The following is a 20,322-nucleotide window of genomic DNA, read 5'->3' as shown; positions in this document are numbered from 1 at the left end:
AAATCAACACTCCAGGAAGAAAAACACTAAAGCGCCTGATTGATAAAGATACAAGATTACACTCTTTTGTGAAACTGCATCTCAGATTTCACCAGTGACATTAAACATTAAAACATTATTAAGCTAATTACAACACCTACATAATCGTCTGTAAATATTTTCAGGTCATAAACTGAGTGGAAAGTGATCTGACTGCATCTGTGACCAGAATATGGTCATTAAACTTAATAGCACAAGAGAACAAGGTGCAATCCATCATCTGCTGACCCACAGGGAGAAGCAGCAAGCAACAGAATCTCTCATTAAACACATTCTCCAATAACACCTAATGTCCGATTACTTTTTTTACATTAACGGGTCACAGGCTGTCTGTAGCATGACGTCCAAGTAAAACTCACACACACACACACAAGCATGCGCACATACACAAGCACACAGGCGCACACACACCCCCAACACCCCCCAAACACACACAGCATGTGCACACACACACACACACACAAGAAAGGAACCAATAAATCCACTGTGTGCAGATTAAAGTAAACTCCTTATCCTTCAACACTCAAGGCCAGCAGCCCTCAGAAGCCATCCACAAATACACACACACACACACACCTCAAGGCATTTTCTGATAGGAGAGGATTGAGGTCAGTAATGCGCAGTTCCTGATGGCTGAGTTATTAGAAACTGAAGATGTTTCTACACACACACACACGCACAATCTGAAGACATGAAGCCCTGGAATACGTGACATGAAAACCACAAGAACGATGACAAGAATACCCACATGTACATACACACAGGCAATCAGTTGCCATGGCAACTCAGAACCAGGGAATCTGCTATCCAGTGAGGATCATGGGAGATTCTGAAGGCTTTGGGTTGCATGTGGTTTGACCCTGCTTGATTTATGATCGCAAAAAAACATAATTAAATGAGGTTCCCTGTTTTTTTTCCCAATGGTTGAAGACTGCTTGCTCACTCACCCTCTCTCCCTCCCCCGCTCACTCTGCCCCGCTCACTCTGCCCCGCTCACTCTGCCCCGCTCACTCTGCCCCGCTCACTCTGCCCCGCTCACTCTGCCCCGCTCACTCTCCCGCTCACTCTGCCCCGCTCACTCTGCCCCGCTCTCTCTCCCGCGCTCACTCTCCCGCTCACTCTGCCCCGCTCTCTCTCCCGCTCACTCTGCCCCGCTCTCTCTCCCGCTCACTCTGCCCCGCTCTCTCTCCCGCTCACTCTGCCCCGCTCTCTCTCCCGCTCACTCTGCCCCGCTCTCTCTCCCGCTCACTCTGCCCCGCTCTCTCTCCCGCTCACTCTGCCCCGCTCTCTCTCCCGCTCACTCTGCCCCGCTCTCTCTCCCGCTCACTCTGCCCCGCTCTCTCTCCCGCTCACTCTGCCCCGCTCTCTCTCCCGCTCACTCTGCCCCGCTCTCTGCCCCGCTCACTCTGCCCCGCTCACTCTGCCCCGCTCACTCTGCCCCGCTCACTCTGCCCCTCTCTCTGCCCCTCACCCTGCCCCCCCCACTCTGCCCCGCTCACTCTGCCCCTCTCTCTGCCCCGCTCACTCTGCCCCTCTCTCTGCCCCGCTCACTCTGCCCCTCTCTCTGCCCCGCTCACTCTGCCCCTCTCTCTGCCCCGCTCACTCTGCCCCTCTCTCTGCCCCGCTCACTCTGCCCCTCTCTCTGCCCCGCTCACTCTGCCCCTCTCTCTCCCCCGCTCACTCTGCCCCGCTCACTCTGCCCCGCTCACTCTGCCCCGCTCACTCTGCCCCGCTCTCTCTCCCGCTCTCTCTCTCCCGCTCACTCTGCCCCTCTCTCTCCCCCGCTCACTCTGCCCCTCTCTCTGCCCCGCTCACTCTGCCCCTCTCTCTGCCCCTCTCTCTCTGCCCCGCTCACTCTGCCCCTCTCTCTGCCCCGCTCACTCTGCCCCTCTCTCTCTCCCGCTCACTCTGCCCCTCTCTCTCCCCCGCTCACTCTGCCCCTCTCTCTCCCCCGCTCACTCTGCCCCTCTCTCTCCCCCGCTCACTCTGCCCCTCCCTCTCCCCCGCTCACTCTGCCGCTCACTCTGCCCCGCTCCCTCTGCCCCGCTCACTCTGCCCCGCTCACTCTGCCCCGCTCACTCTGCCCCTCTCTCTGCCCCGCTCACTCTGCCCCTCACTCTGCCGCTCACTCTGCCCCTCTCTCTCTCCCGCTCACTCTGCCCCTCTCTCTCTCCCGGTCACTCTGCCCCGCTCACTCTGCCCCGCTCACTCTGCCCCGCTCACTCTGCCCCGCTCTCTCTCCCGCTCACTCTGCCCCTCTCTCTCTCCCGCTCACTCTGCCCCTCTCTCTCTCCCGCTCACTCTGCCCCTCTCTCTCTCGCACGCACGCACACTCTGCCCCTCTCTCTCTCTCGCACGCACGCACACTCTGCCCCTCTCTCTCTCTCGCACGCACGCACACTCTGCCCCTCTCTCTCTCTCGCACGCACGCACACTCTGCCCCTCTCTCTCTCCCGCTCACTCTGCCCCTCTCTCTCTCCCGCTCACTCTGCCCCTCTCTCTCTCCCGCTCACTCTGCCCCTCTCTCTGCCCCGCTCACTCTGCCCCTCTCTCTGCCCCGCTCACTCTGCCCCTCTCTCTGCCCCGCTCACTCTGCCCCTCTCTCTGCCCCGCTCACTCTGCCCATCTCTCTCGCTCACTCTCCCTCACCCTCTCATAGAAGAAAAAAAAAAAGTTCCAGGTACAATTCTTCAGAATGACATTAGAAAATAAGAGCTGCTTCTACACTGATCCTACCAGTGTAACGTGAGCGGCACTGTGACAGAATGACACCTCGGCATGTCCGAGCATGGACTTCCTGTTCAAGCACGATCAGGTTCACCTAGACTGTATTTCAAGTGATTGCCAATGAGATCAGCAGATTTTAATCTAATACAAACCCACAAGTCTGAAAAGTATTAATTCTGGAGCAAATGACCCTCGCTATTCATCTGAACACAAAGCCCTTTCAGTAGGCATTCTGTATGAATTGATGTTGTAATATAATAACTAAAACCGTAAGCAGGCACGGCCGTGTGCAGTGACGTCCTTGTAGAGCGTCTCGCCCGCTGATCAGGCACTGACATGTCAATCCGTTTTATCTGTGAAACTGTAAGAAAACTACAGATACGTTATCCTAGCTAAACCTCCTCTGTTGAAATGAATCAAGCCTGAACAGTTCATAGTGTTGACACTGTGAATATGATACTTCTTTGCAATACATCATCGTGTTTTTATTTCCAGGACGGGAAAATGATCCTTTCTTAAAATAAAAACAAAACAGTTAAACACAAGAAGGTGAGGGTTTAGATTGGCTTGGTGGTAAAGGAAAGGCTGAGAGATACCACAGCTTGGACTGGGCTCTGTTCATACTGTCAGCTCATATTAACACAAGGTCTGATTCAAATGTGTTCAGTTGGAGACAAAAGCAGAAGAACCGGTCAATGCCATCGGGCCAAATGCAAATGATCTCTCCTGATTGTTTTTCTCTCCCAGCTGAGTAATATCTCTCATGCCTTGAAGTCGAGGAGGAGGGGAGGAAGTGACAGAAAGAGAGAGAGAGAGAGAGAGAGAGAGAGAGAGGGAAAGAGAGACAGAGAGAGAGAGAGAAAGAAGAGAGAGACAGAGAGAGAGAGACAGAGAGGAGAGAGAGTGAGAGAGAAACAGAAAGGAGAGAGACAGAGAGAGAGAGAAACAGAAACAGAAAGAAGAGACAGAGAGAGAGAGAAACAAATGAGAGAGAAACAAAGGAGAGAGAGAGAGACAAACAGATAAAAAGAGAGAGATACATAAACAGAAAGCAGAGAGAGAGAGAGAGAGAGATACAGACAAACAGAAAGAAAAGGAGTGAGAGAAACAGATATACAGACACAGAGAGAGACAGAGAGAGAGAGAGGGAAAAAGAGCAGGAAATTTTCCCGGACACATTTTTGGTTAGAGGAGGGGTTACATAAAGCCTCATTGAGCTGAGCCAAGCCCTTTTTCAATAGCCTAGTTAGTTTTCTATTATATTTCTCTTTGTGGACTCACACTAAAGCTCATACACACACTCTATAGGACCATGTTTCCATGGTAACTTTTCCCATCCAGAAGCAACGGGGTGGTGTCTCCAGTCATCTACCACTCCACTCCATCAGCAAGCATTTCTAGCATATAGCCCGGCTTGTGCGAGCTTAATAAAAGCACAGCTCATCTAATGCGGTCAGATCCAGTGCTGGTGAAGAACATCTAATAGTCTGAAGGCAGAGGCTCTTATTTAGTGGATTTAATTGCCCTTTATGTGTCTCGGCGGACCTTGGCAGAAGCATGCAATAAAACGTACTGCTTCTAATTTCGACCCGGCTCCTCTGTAGCTTGTTCTCTCTGTGTACTACATGCTTGGTAATACGGTCATGGTGAAATCATTAAATTGACCATGCTTCAAAGTCCACCATGCATGCGCAAGACACTGAATGTTGGCAGTGTTCTTGTATAAAGAACAGCACAGAATGACATGGGTTTGGACACACGGTTCAGGTCCGGCTTATCGTGTGATAACGGCAAGTGATTTCAGGTATACACCTTCCTCACACAATGACAGGAAACCCTTTTAAGAGTTTAAGCTATGCTGATGAAGCAGCGCATATTTTTCATCCCAAGCACCGTCATTATAGGTATAATGAGCTGTTAGGTGAAGTCTGCATCAAACTCCCCAAAAACACATACTATAATGGCTGAATGCTAGTGCAAGATAAAACAAAAAAAAAACGACTAATCACCAGCTCCTTAAAAGATTTTTTTCCACTAAAGCATTCGGAGTATATCCCGAAAGACTTCACAATTCTGTCGGTTCTTCCGTGAGGAATATTACACAGGGTATTACTCCGAGCTGGAATTGTGTACTTGGTGAGACTCATGCGGTGGCCCAGAATTCAGGCGTTATTGGAGTTAAGTAGACGTGAGCCCATGGATAAGAATAGCATCCCAGTGGGAACTTCCTGTGTAGAGAGGACATCAGTCCTCAGAGCGGCACCCACACACACGCAAAACATCCCATCTGGTCTGTGCAAGACATTAACAATCAAATGATTCAGTCTAAAGTCCTGCTCGTGTTGGACTGGAAGAGTGAACTGAATGGATATTATGCAGTGTATTCACTGAAATATGAATTTCATTACTGGGGAAAATTCATTCAGAAAACCAAAAACAGTCTGCAGAGAATAAGTAGAGAACGCTGTGGGATATAGCTTCAGGCTGACTTCAGGCTATTGCTTTTTCCTGATCTAAGAAAAAATAAAAGCATGATCCATCAGTACAGATTATACCGTTTAACACACTAAGAAGCATGTAATGCGTGTGTGTGTGTGTGTGTTTGAAAGCAGGTAGGGGTGTGGGGGTAGGCTATAAGGATGTTGTTTTTGAATTGTCCCAGTTTTCTGCCTCCAACAGGATAAAGGTTAATGTGAAGAGCTACTGGAACAATGGCTGTACGTCTGCCTCTGTGTGTGTGTGACAGAGAGAGAGAGAGAGAGTGAATGAGCACACACAGAAGTGACCTGGTTTCTCAGTTTTATTCCAGCCTTATTAATTAGAGTGAATTCACAACATTTAGCTCAAATTATACCACAATTAGTGGATCAGGAACACAGAGTATATACAGAGATATGAAGTGACCTTCCTCTAAAAAGAAAATATAAAAATCTTCACATTTGAGCCGATACAGGAGGCCGCATCTTTTGACAACACAACTTATGATTTATGCTGTGTCCCAATTCTCTTAGGTATACGATGCACTAAAAAGTACATACTCTTTTTTTTTTTTTTTGTGAGGAAATAATACATAATTTTGAGTGTGTAACAGGAATAAGTGAGACATACTAACACATGCGGCACAAGAAAATGTTGCACAGTTGCACAATATCACCGTAAACAAACTCCTGGTTGCATTTCAGCTTTTCTTCATTCACTATTTCTCCTATAATTTATACCGTATAGCGTAATTTACCATTCCCATGATTCACTTTCCCACATTTTATTTAAACCTCTCTTAAATGTGCATCCTAGCTACCTACCTACAAAAAAAATAATAGACTATACCTGTACGTTTTGAATACCTGCTTTAAAATACTACTATTTGAGACGCTATGATTCTGATCTCAGATACTATGTAGCGTAGATAACATGCAAATTAGGGCGCAGTTCTCTAATCGGTTTCTCTAATCTCGTCGTCACCGATTTCCCCCCAGAGCATTTCCAGCATTTGGCAGACGCCCTTGTCCAGGGCAATTTGAACCTTACTGCCTTAACTGCTGAGCTACCACTGGCATAACTAGCCCTACAGATGACAATCTTTCATTTATTTAGCAGATGCCTTTATCCAGAGCGACTTCCATTTACCTCATTTATATTACTGGATAACGGCCTTGCTAAAGAGTCCAACAGTGCGAGGATTTGAACTCGCAACCTTCCAGTCAGGAGTCCAACGTCTGAACTACTGACCCATTCAGCCGTAGCAGGGTGCGGGGAAGGAGTCCTGTGATGGTCAGTGTGATTGCCATTTGAGTGGAACAGAAGTCTTAGAAACACACAAATAAACCCACCCACTCCCACACACACTCACTCGCATCCGGCTACAACAATAAACAACTATCCAGTACGATTCCTCCGGGAATACTCCATGACACACACATACGTGATATTAAAAAGCAAGCAGACGAACCACAGCATACGACCCAACCAGCAATAAAGCGTGACTGAATGTAGTGCTTCTCTTCTGCTGGATCATCAGCCAGCCATAATCCGGAGATGTAAGTATGAAACCCTGCGCTATACATCACGAAATACAGCAGGGCTTCTGTAAAGACATGGCTATCTACGCAGTCCACTCAAGAAGTTACTGAACAACAAGTTCTATATTGTTTTGCTGCTGTAATAACTGAAATAGTTTGGAAACTATGTAGAAATATTTTGTATTCTGCTGATGCTCTGCCCAGCCTGTAATGCAGCCATTTGCAGTTCCTGCTCATTTGGAGGACTTTCAGCCTTCCATCTAATCTTCGTTAAATGGAGGGGGCAATTAGACATGGTGTGTAGACCAAACCGGACAACCGAAATTTGCGCTGCTGCTGCTGAGCACAAACACAGGAATGAACTGAGTTTATGAGTCTCTGCAGCTGTGGTACAGGTGTTGGACAAACCCCCACTCAAAATATGATTTAGATCTAGATGCCTATCATCAAACACGAAATCAATGTGATATTCAGCCATCACTTTAAATTCAGTTGACTTACTAAATATCTAATTTTTTGGGACAGCTATTGCTCTCTTTGCTATTCCTCTAAAGAAAAATCCAGCACAGCTCCCTATCCTGTTTATCCTCACCTATAGCACAACACACATCAGTTTTTTAAGGATCTTGTCCAGCTGGCTGCAAAGAAGGAGGATCAGAACGTCCAGTCACTGGTCCGATTTAGACACGAGCTACTTTTTATTGACGGTCCCACAGCGCATGAGTCAACATTCCATGGTGACGCAAAGCGGGTTTGTATGATCCCTGTGTCAGAAACAGCTCTCAATAAAGGTTTGAAAATTGTGGGTTGTGGTAATCCTGCCTATTAACCATAGACTTAGTTACTTGTATAGTTTCCAAGAGCTGGGATTTAAAAGGCGAAAGTGAAACAGAGGCATTAAAGCTATGGCTTAAACAAAAATGACGGTGAGCAAAAAATTAAGGCCTCTGCTCTAACATTAAATCATAATTGACACAGATTATCAAACACAAAAACATGGCAATATGGGTGTGGTAAAAAATTAAGACGGTTAAAAGACTGTGTTTGGAGAGAATTAATTCGATTGTGAAAGGTAGTAATGACCTTTTATTTATTACTCAAATCGGACCATCGAACACTCACCTTCGGAGCATAATGCTGCTGAATTCTCAAATCTGACTGCCCACTTGATTCATTTTTTATTTAACAGCAGCTCTGACCACAGTTCTGCCAAATCACAGGTTTATAATACAGCATTGGTTGTTTTTTAAAATAAAAGAACACTCTTAAACCTAATAAACAGCTTCCACAAAGGTGCTCGAAACTGTTATGGTGACGTTTTCCATTAAAAGACGTTTCATTCTGAAAAGCTTCAGCATCTCCTCACTCCCAGAAAAGAAAAGGCAGCTGTCTGAATTCCCAGTCCCTCTCTACTCATCTTTCAACCCCCTCTCTGCTTTGGCAGCTTGGTGTAACAGAGGTAACGCTGCTCCTTTAAGTTTTCTGCCGCAGGAGAATCTTCAAGACAGACGATGTTGCTCTTTGCGGTTTCTCTGTAACATGACAAGCTGCATGTGTTTTGTCTTATTGAAAGCGAAAAAGGGACGGCTGATTATAGCTCCTCTAACAAGAACCAACTTGTTTCGCAGACATTCCACGACACTGGATGTAACTAAAAATTGATAAAGAAAAAGTATGATTTGTCATTCTTTAATAAGCTTAAAAAAAAAAAAAATCATGGACAATTGCTGTAGCATATGAGAAATGAAAGACATTAAGGAATGACACGCTGTTACGGGAAAATCACTCGTTTTGTGTCAGGCCACCAGGTCCTGATTTATTTACAACAAAAACAACAAAAAGATCAATTAAACAACTTGACTGTGTTTCACTTAAATAATTTAATGACAGAAAATCTGTTGTAGAACAGAAACTCTAGTCAGAGCTCTTCTGCTTTTACATAATCGCATTTAATCTAATTAACAGCATTAAAACCGCTGTGCTTCATCATGTGTTAAACCAGATTTTTGCAAGACGAAATCTGAAATCTCTGTCCAATGTTGGTAAGCTCTGCTCAGTGCGAGCTATACCGGATATACCAAATGAAATATTCATCAATATTAATGAAATATTCATTGCATGCCTAAATACTACGGGTAAATAACCTGCATGCATGCATCACCACCACCTCATTCCTAAACAGCTGGCTCTGCACCCACACCAGCCACAAGTGCAGCTGCCGGACACAAACACAACACCAAGCTGGATTTTGAAGCCAAAACAACACCCAGTCACAATTACCATTTCTGCAACATCTGTGCAGAAGCAAAAACCACAGAGACTCAGAGACAGGCAGGTAGACGGGGAGGAAGCCGATGCTCGCATTCCACTACTGAACGCTTTCACTACTGATTTAACATGGACAGAGGAGACTAATGCAGGGGAATTAATCTGTTCAGTGGGTTGCAAGCAGAAGCTTTTCTCCTGCACAGTGCTCCAAACTAAGGCATCTATAGAAATTGATTTTTAAAAACAGTGGAATTTATCAAAAATAGACAGCTTACTTGGATTACTATTGGAATTATTCATCACAATAGTGTCATAATGAGATCTGAGAGAGAGAGAGATTGAGAGAGAGAGAGACCGAGATCAAGAGATAGAGAGATCAAGATCTCGCGAGAGAGAGCAATTGAGAGAGACATTGAGATCAAGAGAGAGAGAGCAATGTAGAAAGATTGAGAGAGAGAGAGAGAGAGAGAGAGAGAGAGAGAGCAAGATCTTGATCGAGAGAGAGAGATCAAGATCTCGCGAGAGAGAGTTCAAGAGATAGAGAGATCAAGATCTCACGAGAGAGAGATCAAGATCTCGCGAGAGAGAGCAATTGAGAGAGACATTGAGATCGAGAGACAGAGCAATGTAGAAAGATTGAGAGAGAGATTGAGAGAGAGAGCGAGAGAGCAAGATCTTGATCGAGAGAGAGAGAGAGATCAAGATCTCGCGAGAGAGCGCAATTGAGAGACATTGAGATCAAGAGAGAGAACAATCTAGAAAGATTGAGAGAGAGAGAGAGAGAGAGAGAGAGAGAGAGCGAGCGCGCAAGTGAGAGATCTAGAGAGAGGGACATAGGGAGAGAGAGCAAACCTTGAGAGAAACTGAAAGATCAGCATTACCTTCACATTGCAAAGGCCAACACACATTACATGATATACAACCACATTATAATGCTTAAAAAGAGCTCTTCATTAGCTTTCAAACTCCACCAGAGACTGTGGAAATCAGCATTTTAGCAGACTTTGGAGCTCCATTTCTGTTACAGAGCAGTCCCCAGGTCAGTCACTATAGGTTCTAAGCCCCGTATATAACCCCAGGTAAAAGGACCGTTCACACTGGTCATTTAGAAGCAGGGTTAGCATTGCTTTTTACTTGAACTGCTTTTGTGCTGTTTACTCTGCATTATGCACTTTTGTGCATTGTGGTGTCAAACACGTAGACTGTGAAACGATACCTGGTTAGAATGTTACAGCCAGGTGCTTAGCAACAGACAGCCAATCAGAAACTGAACACCGTAAGCCTCACATCACATGAAAACCAGGACAAAGCAAAAAAAAAAAAGTCTCTGTAGTGTCAGGTAGCAAAACACTGAACATCACGGAAATGTGCGGTGTAGTGGGGGGGAGGGGGGGTACGCAACACTGAAAAATTAGCAGACTTTGGATATCTGCAACGTAAAAGGATTTAAGTTTCGAAAGATAACGATACCTGCTCGGGTGCAGGACGACAGACCTGTCCATTTTTTCCCCACCTCTCTGAAGAAGAATGTTAAGTCAGGGTTTAGGAATGTACAGCGTGAAACACTGGATTATGAATATCCAGGATTAACTGTTAACTCCAGGGTGAAGTATGAGCAGTGTGAAAGGGGAAACCTGATATCTCAGGATTCCATTTAGAATGATCTGGAATAAATCTCACCTATCCTTAACCCCTGCCATGTGTGTTGTGGAAATTAGTGATGTCATCATCGGCTAAAACCCATGCAAGGGTTACTTCAACTCCTGATCGAGTGTGGACCTGAGTATGAGCCGTGTTCAGCTCGGGTCAGTTCCAGCGCCACTGAACTCACACCACTTCCTTCAGGTCGTCTCGGGTTCGACTTGATTCCTGGTCCACATGACAGCTTTCGCATGACCAATCAAACTGTAAAAGCCCCACTGACATTACTAAAACATTAATAATCCTAATAAGAAAGCCTGGAGACACTGACCTGAGAGTATCAAGAGGTCAGTTTAAGCGCTCTTTACAATAACAGTATTAAAAGCAGCATGTAAGTAATATATAGACTCTATATTATGGAGCTCTGAGACTAGGGAAAATGGTGTCTATACACAATAACGCATGATATTTTGGCATCATGTTTACTCATGGCTAGTGTTTACTCATTATACTACACAAGTTGGGATATTTGCGAAAATAAAATGAGCTGCAGAACAATTCGCTTTTTGTTTCTTTCACTACCTGACTGAGTTCCTCTCTCTCTCTCTCTCTCTCTGAACTAAAGAGGAAGAAGGCTCTCTCAGAGCACAGACATGGTACGGGATGTGCTGTGTGAAAGTTCCAGGAGCTATTCTTCTGTAACTAGTCACAGCCAAGTACTGAAGCCAAAATGCATTAATCTGTGCAGTAAGCGGAATGGGAATGCTGAAAAACACGAGTGTGCAGGCCGGACGTCAGGCTGTGTGTTATGAACAGAGATTTACTCAATGCAACTCCAGCCAAAGAGAAGAAGAAGGGGAAAAAAAAAACCCCACAAAAACTCTTCTACTCTCCTCTGCCCCTCTATTTCTCTCTCTCACACGCACACAAGAAAAAGTGCTGCACGAATTCCCATTCCCTCTCTAAAGCCCGTCTCGTCCGCTCTTTCGCTCCCTCTCCACTTTAGCAGTGGTTTGAGAAAATTGCGATATTGCAGGTTCCAACTAAAATAAACATATGATTTCAGACTCCACCCAGTGTGATGATCCTGCTTCAGATTTAGCAGCAACAAGCAGCACAGCCGCAAACTCACACTGGGGAAGTAGAGCAAAACCCCAAAGAGTACTCACTTCAATCAAGCTCGAAAATCAGGATGACTATCAGATGTAGAGCAGAAAGACCTCACGCAAACCTCACACACACACTTCTGCACAAAGGAAACCTCTGAACATGTGTGAAGGGCCTTCGCTCATGCCCATAAGAAAGACAAATATCACTCACACACACACAGTAGCTGATTTGAACCTCATGGCAGCTTCCAGCTTTGTTCATTTCACACACGGCACAAAACAAACCCACATCTTTCCACCAGGCCATGCAGACAGCTGCAAGGATTTTGACTGTAACTTCACTAACAAAACTATCTTGCGATCTCAGAATTCGACGAGGACGTTTTTACTCTCAGACAACAAATAATTAGGGTCAATCAGTCTGAAGCAGTTTCGGTTACCGCTAGCGTAAGAAGCCGTGATTGTAAATGCTTTGCTGCATGTGTTCACTCTGAGGCAGAATAATTATTCTTCCTGCTCGAACAGGCAACTTTTTTGGAGGAAAGAAATAAATAAAAAAATCATTCAGTTACCATGTCAACAGCAAACTGCAGATAGTCCTTTCCATCATGTTCCGGCCAACCAGCCAGCATGAACACACACACACACACACTACAGTGTGGACTCTCTCCATTACCAACATCTGTTTTTATTCAGCAACTATCAAAAAATGAACATGGTCATGTCAAGTAATGTTTTTCCAAACAGGATTATATTCGTTTTTATTTCAACAACTGTTCTTTTATTACTTTTCAAGTTCTATGTCAAGTTATAATTGACTATGATACACACTGTAACAACCGAGACAATATAAAAGGCAGGAGATTTACAACAAATGATGCCGTGTTTAGTTTCAGATTCGTTCGGGTTTTAAATGAGGTCTTCTTGAGACGCTGAGGTCATTAAAATATTCATATAAATTCACAAAAGTATGTGTAATGTAGAAATCCAACCAGTCGTAATAAAAGGCCATGTCATCAGTTTGCTGGTTGCAAAATAATAAGAAAGGTAAAAAGCAGTTCTTACAGCCGCTGAAACAAAAATATCCTCAGACACTAGGACTCAATCCAGTGCACTGAACCTCTGACCCTACAGATCCTTCACTTTGCAAATTATATAGCGGAAGATGAAATATGAAAGAGGCACTCACAGAGATGTCGAATATCTCCTCGGAGTCATCGAGCATGCGCACCCTGATGGCTACGTGTCGGCCGGCGGGCATGGCTGGCGGCTTTTGGCCCGATTCCAGCGTGCTGATGCCCAGGGACTCCGGTGCGCCCAAGCGCTGCCCTGCCGAGGACGTTGGCTCCTGCTCCACCATAGTCTTCCTCTCTCCCTCCACTGACCTAAAAGATGAACACAGCACACACATATGCTACGTGAGCCCGGTAATTCAATCACGACGTGTGCGTGCGACATGAATGGAAGCTTGTCTTGTAGGTGAGACTGCAGAGCTGAAACGGATACTAAATGAAATCTACATTTGGCATGTGGAAATGGTTAGAAAAGGCAGGAAAAGAATTTAGCTATACACCCACTTTCTAACAAAACCGTATTTCTACACACCTTGCCTTAGAGCTGAAGAATATATTGTTTGTCAGACATTTGGTATATGGCTAAAGGCCACAATATGCAGATGAGCTGTTTTCCAAGCCACAGAAATGTCCATCTTTGTGCTCACACACACACCTTCTACTGCATACCCATGTGATCCGAGTGCAGTAATGAATCATCTGACAAATAAATACATTTTGCAGCCCTGCTCTTGACCCTGTCACACAAATATCCCGTGTAACAGATGTGTTATATTGTACAGCAAATCCTACTGCAGGTGCAATATGCATCCTGACAAGTGACAAATTAAAGAACACACTGGTGGCTCCAGGGGGCGTACGGTTTGGGTCCACTTGTCTCCTTAGAAGAAAAATCAGTGCAAAATTATTCCGATTGATCGACTTTGTCACACAAGGAAACATTTTTATCCTGACGGGAGTGGTCTCGTCCAGGATGACGCTGTCTCAGTTCCTGTCCCCGTCCACATGGCATGAGGACACGGTCATTTCTCTGATGAAGAGGGTGGAAATTCTATTTCATGGCTTTCACTATCAACAGATCTCAACCCAGCTGAGAGATTTTGGCAAAGACAGAGCTCTCCACCAGCATCATCAAAGCATCAATTGATGGAATAGCTTTCGAAGGACTGGTGCTCATCCCTCAAATGCGGTTCCAGAGACCAGTAAAAAAAAACTGTAACAAATAGTATTTAAGTCGTTCTAGTGGCTTGAAGGGGCTCAGACACCCCAAAACACTTTAATTTTTTTTAATTTATCACCAGAGTTTGAATCATTTATAGATCCACTGACCCATGTTGCATGTTCTGGCAGATTTTTGAATCATGGGTGGGTGCTGACACTATGATTTTCCTTTAGACTAACAAACCATTAAACCAGGCAATCATGAATAATGGGTAGATTAACAGATGATTGGTTTTACACACACCACACGTCGGTACAGAGTTACCAATTCACACGGCTAACAACAAGTATCTATTATCTAAATTCTGCAGTGCTCCATGAAGCTCAATTCAAACACCTAATCAGTTTAGTCCACACCAACCCTGTGAACATTAGGACCCAGAGGAGACCGAGGATAATGGAGAATGAAGCGTTCCCTTTCCGAATAATGTATCCCTTAAGAGACAGCCATTAAATAAGCCACCATCTTATGCGTGCTCTCGAATTACTACCAACAAACAGAGTTGCATACAGGACACACACACAGACACACGAGATCACCGACACTCGGCTGGCCTTTCAAGACCGCTCTCTCTCTCTCTCTATAGATCTTGCCTGCTTTCATGCGGCACTTTTAATGAGTTCTAGAGAAAAACCTCACCCTTGTTCCATTCTGCTGAAATTCAATACCCTTCATAACATGACCTGTAGCGTGGGTTTCCAGAAAGGTAAGTCTTGTGTATGTGTATGTGTGTGTATATGAACACACATGTAAGAATAAAAGGTTTTACTACCTAGGCTTTCTCTCTGAGAGACTCTCGAAGCTGTTGGACCGAACTGAATGAAGAGCTGTTCTCTCCAATCCTCTCCTCTTTCTGTCTGATTCTGAGGTCTGTTCCACTCTGTTTATCACACATTCCTGACCAGCGATGTCACCACAAGGCCTCCACTGGCTGGGGGGCATCAGAGCCCGGGGGATGGGGGTGTGTGACAGCAGAGAGAGAGAGATAGATAAGAGAGAGAGACAGAGACACAGAGAGAGAGAGAGAGAGAGAGAGAGAGAGAGAGAGAGAGAGAGAGAGAGACAGAGAGACACAGACACACAGAGAGAGACACAGACACACAGAGAGAGACACAGACACACAGAGAGAGACACAGACACACAGAGAGAGAGAGAAACAGAGACAGAGAGAGAGAGACACAGAGAAGGAGACAGGGAGAGGGGCAGAGAAAGCGAGAGAGAGAGACAGAGGCAAAGAGGCAGAGAAAGAGAATCAGAGAAAGACACACACTGTAATCTACAGTCTGTGTATTTAAACTAAATGTACTTTGTACTACACAAATACATGATACCTCTCATGATATCTGAACATTTCCTCATTTAATCATCCCAATGCATCAATGCCTCTAAATCCAAGTCTATTCCATGATAACAATACATTTATCTAGCTGCAAATGCAAAGCGCCATTTGTTCAACATCTGCCACGGGGTCATGTACACCGTGTACATAATCCAGTGGACGATATCTAACTCTCATTACGCTGAATCATGCGTGCGTTCACTTGTGATGAGTTTATTTTTGCTGACCCTCCGAGGCATTCGAGCCACTACTGATGGACGTGAGAGAGCAAGGACGATGGCATGTGCAGTAACAACACTATAATTCCAGCCTGCTGCGTTTCTTATTGGCAAAGTAACTGAATGTGAAACTGGAAAAATAGATTCTATTCCAGTAGGTAAATTATCAAGCCATGGCATGAGACAGAAATGATAGTTCTGCCTCGGAGTGAAGGATTAAATTAGTGGCCCATTGAATTACACATTCACAGCATTTCTTTGGTTAAGCCCCATTAAGCTTCATGAATATTCAGTGTTCCATTATGAATATTCAGTCTCTCAGCGCTGAATGGTAAATGAACAATCTAAACATATTAGAACAGGAATTAATGATCACCTCCACCTGGCCAGTTTCACGCAAACATTCAGACAGGCAGCCGCTGGAGCGCTTAGAAATACCCACACACTGCAAGTATTTAACCCTAAACATTAACAGGAGGTAATAAAGGTGACGTTCACATCTACTCTGTAAATGTGCAGCTTCTGCCCCGGATCAGGACTCTGAACGGACCCAAAAAACATGGCCTGTAGTTTTTAGTTGAAATGCATGGATGTCACTTTCTTCCCCATTTTCAATAAAATACAGAGTTATGAATATCTATTACTCAATACTAATCAAATACTGGCATCCTCATGGCAACCCAAGCGACTCTCTGTTGCCAAGTTATGAGATGCTGGCATGGAGCAGGAAAACTTGTATAAATGGTTCACAAGCATGATCTGTTGTTCGTCAGTCACAGACATCCACTATACAATAACGCTGTTACTGGAACAAATCGGAAAATATATTCATTCCGATGAAAATGTTTCAGGCCAGTACTGGCCCTGATACAGATAGTCAGTTTTATATCAGCAAAGCTTTAATATTTAGTTTAGGATTGATTGCTTATCTCATCTCCAAACTTCCAACTTCCTAGGTTCAAAAGTAGGAAAGTTTTACGTCTGTTTGCGTTAAGGTTTAATCTACCTGAAAAATTTGTTTAGTGAAATACAACAGTTCTTTGTGTCTGCCCATTTGAATACATAAGAATGGTAGTTTCCCACCACTGCTAAACATTTGCAATGGAAACGTATATTCCTACAAAACCAGCGATTAAAGCATGAGCGGTTTCAAACGGCCGGAAAAGCTGTGACCCCATTGCTGTCCCAGCTGGCTTTGAAGTTGTTTACAGAGAAAATTCCACATGAGACAGCAAGGGTGTGTGTGTGTGTGTGTGTGTGTGTGTGTGTGTGTGTTTATATCTTGGTGGGGACTAAATATCCGCACCCGGAATTATGAATATTGACCTCATGGGCTGGTCCCCATGATTTTTTCCCACCCAAAAAAATTTAATTCCTGAAAGTAGTTGAAAAGATTTAATAGCCAAAAGGTTTTTGTTTCAAAGTTAAAGGTTAGGTGAAGATAAAGGTTAAGTTAATTAATGAGCTGCATTAATGACGATGTCAATGGGAGGACAGTAAGAGGTGTGTGTGTGTGTGTGTGTGTGTGTGTGTGTGTTGGAGATTGTACAAGAACAGTAGATCCTCTGTTCAAGCTCTACACAGCCAGACTGAGTTAAACCCTCTCGTTTCTCCTCTCTCCAGATGATCACCAGAACCCCAACACCCACTCCATAAAGCAGGTTTGGGTGTGGCCCAGCTAGTGTGCCAGAAATAATCAAGTTTTGCACTCATCACTAATTCATTATGGAGGACAGGAGAAATCTCTCTCGCATCCCATCCCATGGACATGACCACATGCAGCGATCATTAGCACTGGAGTGTATTAGTTAGTGTCAGTAAGATGTAATACACTACCAACAAGCAATTAACATTTCGTAGCGCGAGGGGTAGGATGACAGCTGAAAGGTCCAGAGGGCCAAAGATCAGATTAGCAATTGAGAAACCTGGCACGAATCTGTGGAGCTAGCGGAAAACATGTGGCTTACACTAGAACCCGAGATCAACAAGAGATCTTAAACCTAGTCAGTACCTGTGCCTTTGTAGTAATACACTGTAACACACACACTAACAACAGTCCGGGATCAGTTTTTTTTTTAGCAACAACGTATCCTGCAATCATCCAAAAAAATAAAAAAATAACTCCACTGACAAATACAAACCCAGGACTTACAGGATATTGTGTTTTAGCGTCGAAAAGTGAGAGGCTTTCCGAAAGCTGCGTCTCTCCACACATCCGACTTCATATGGAACCTATTGCAGTGCTCAATGGAGACGTGGCTGCCTACTGCTCCTGCCCAAGTGAGGAGGGGAAAAATGACACACTGACTATCATTACACATGTCCTCTTTACTCAAACACAGCCATGTCCACTCACATACCATGCTAACTAAACCGTCCTCGGGTTACATACACCACCAACCTTAATCTCCCTCAAACAAGTTTCCCACAGCCGCCTGTGCCCAAGACAAGGAAAGACACTTACCGTGGATACAAAAGCACAGCGTCCACGTAGGCTTATTTCCACCTCCTGAAAAAGAGCTGGGAATAGAGGTTTTCTTGTGTTTTAAGGCTCCAGGAGCTGAGGTCGAACGCTGCCCGAGCCGAACTAAAAAAAAAAAAAACAGAGCCCGGTTCAGATACGGCTGGTTGCAGAGAGGAGCGTCGTGGCGGTCGCCATGTCGGCCGGCTCCCCGCGGAGACAGCAGCAGCATTAAGCAGGAGCGCCTCCACTCACAGCAACACGCAGCCAATAACGGCGGCTTCTGGAATTACAGCCGCCTCACATAGCAGGAGTTTATACCGCCACCTAGCGGCCAGGGTGGGATAATATTACCTCTGCTTAGCAATGCATGTCATGTGCTTCATCAGTGTACAGTTTTTAAAGTGTTTATAAACGTATATACACCGACCAGGCATAACATTATGACCTCCTGCTTAATATTGTGTTGGTCCTCTTTTCTGCTGCCAAAACTGCCCTGACCCGTCATGCACTGTGTATTCTCACCCCTTTCTATCAGAATCAGCATTAACTTCTTCAGCAATTTGAGCAACAGTAGCTCGTCTGCTGGATCGGATCACACGGGCCAGCCTTCACTCCACTCGTCCATCAATGAGTCTTGGCCGTCCATGACCCTGTCGCCGGTTCACCACTGTTCCTTCCTTGGACCACTTTTGATAGATACTGACCACTGCAGACCGGGAACACCCCCACAAGAGCTGCAGTTTTGAAGATGCTCTGATCCAGTGGTCTAGCCATCACAATTTGGCCCTTCTCAAACTCGCTCAAATCCTTACACTTGCCCATTTTTCCTGCTTTTAACACATCAACTTTGAGGACAAAATGTTCACTTGCTGCCTAATATATCCCACCCACTAACAGGTGCCATGATGAGGAGATCATCAGTCTTATTCACTTCACCTCTCACTGCTCATAATGTTATGCTTGATCTGTGTTTATCATGGGCAGAACATAAATATGTCATTATAGAGATACTTAACAATCTTAGATGCCTGAGTTTTTCAGTAGTACCATGTTATGGAAATTGTATTAATTTTATTTGGTTTTGAGGAATTGAGAGCTAAGTGAAAGATGGGGGAAGGGAAGGGGGTGTGAGAAAGCTTTGTGACACACTTTCTGCCTCTGTGGTCAGTTCCCGTATGGATACCCAAAATATTTACACTTCCTAAAATCAGTTCTGCTTAAATATCACCCAGGCTTCAGTGAATATTCTCGTTTGGATACTGTAGACTTGTACCTAAGACCTGTTGTGTAATCTTAAATTCTCCTGTGGTTATGCCAGCACTTATTCCCACAATGCTTATAGTAAACATTCAACACACTATTTTTTTTAGCATATAGCTGTAGAGGATTAATTATTTATAATCCCTTTACCCCTGTCACCCAGATAAGGACAAGTTCCCTTTTTTGCAGGTTCCTCTCAAAATTTCTTCCTCATGTTGTCTCCTCATGTGGGAGTATTTCCTTACTCTGTAACCTCTGGCTTTCTCATTAGGATCTATATATATATATATATATATATATATATATATATATATATATAGAGAGAGAGAGAGAGAGAGAGAGAGAACTATACACATACACATACATGCAAATATACATTCATACACACAGATCAGATATAACATTAAAACCACATGCAAAGAGATTGCATTATGTGAAGAAGGCAACTGCAGCTGAGGCATTGTGGGCCCTGGCATTCATGTGGATGTTACATACCTAAAAACCACATATCTGAATATTGTTACAGCCCTTTATGGAAAAGGTATTCTTTAATGCGATCTGTTTCAGTAGAATAATGTGTCCTGCCACACTGCAGAAACTGCTCAGGAATGGTTTGCATGACAAACGTGTTGAATTAGCCTTCAGATTTCCCAGATCTCAATCCAGACAAGCATCTACGGGATGTACTGGATAAATAAATTTGGTCCATAGAGGCCCCACCTGAAAACTTACAGGATTTAAAAGATCTGATACCACAGCACACTTTCAAAGGTCAAGTGGAGTCCTTGTCTCGATGGATCAGTGGTGTTTTGTTGGTACCTACAAAATATTAGGCAGGTGGTTTTCATTTTATGGCTGATCAGAGTGTGTGTGTGTGTGTAATAATGATTTATTATCATGGACATGCTGTAGATTTTCTTGCCTCTTTAGTCACATTTCATAA

General features: G+C 44.5%; 1 protein-coding gene across 3 annotated transcripts in view; it reads right to left on the bottom strand.

The window, feature by feature from the left end:
• The window catches only part of LOC131354060 (FERM, ARHGEF and pleckstrin domain-containing protein 1), a 50,471-nt gene extending 32,104 nt beyond the window's left edge, over positions 1-18,367 (bottom strand). Inside the window, exons 1-3 of one of the 3 annotated variants that reach the window (XM_058391324.1) lie at positions 18,120-18,367; positions 17,808-17,927; positions 12,993-13,188 (exon numbers count right to left, since the gene is read on the bottom strand). In XM_058391324.1, the coding sequence (XP_058247307.1) occupies positions 12,993-13,163 (171 nt within the window). In that variant the 5' untranslated portion in view covers positions 13,164-13,188; positions 17,808-17,927; positions 18,120-18,367. Of the gene's footprint in view, positions 1-12,992; positions 13,189-14,870; positions 15,030-17,807; positions 17,928-18,119 lie in introns of those variants that run through there. The other 2 variants (XM_058391323.1, XM_058391325.1) reach the window with 2 other exon arrangements.
• Between the last annotated feature and the right edge of the window lie 1,955 nt (positions 18,368-20,322).

Source organism: Hemibagrus wyckioides, linkage group LG06 (genome assembly GCF_019097595.1).
Source record: "Hemibagrus wyckioides isolate EC202008001 linkage group LG06, SWU_Hwy_1.0, whole genome shotgun sequence".
NCBI lineage: Eukaryota > Metazoa > Chordata > Actinopteri > Siluriformes > Bagridae > Hemibagrus > Hemibagrus wyckioides.
The sequence above is the reverse complement of the archived record's forward strand: the minus strand, read 5'-3'. Positions and strand labels throughout refer to the sequence as shown.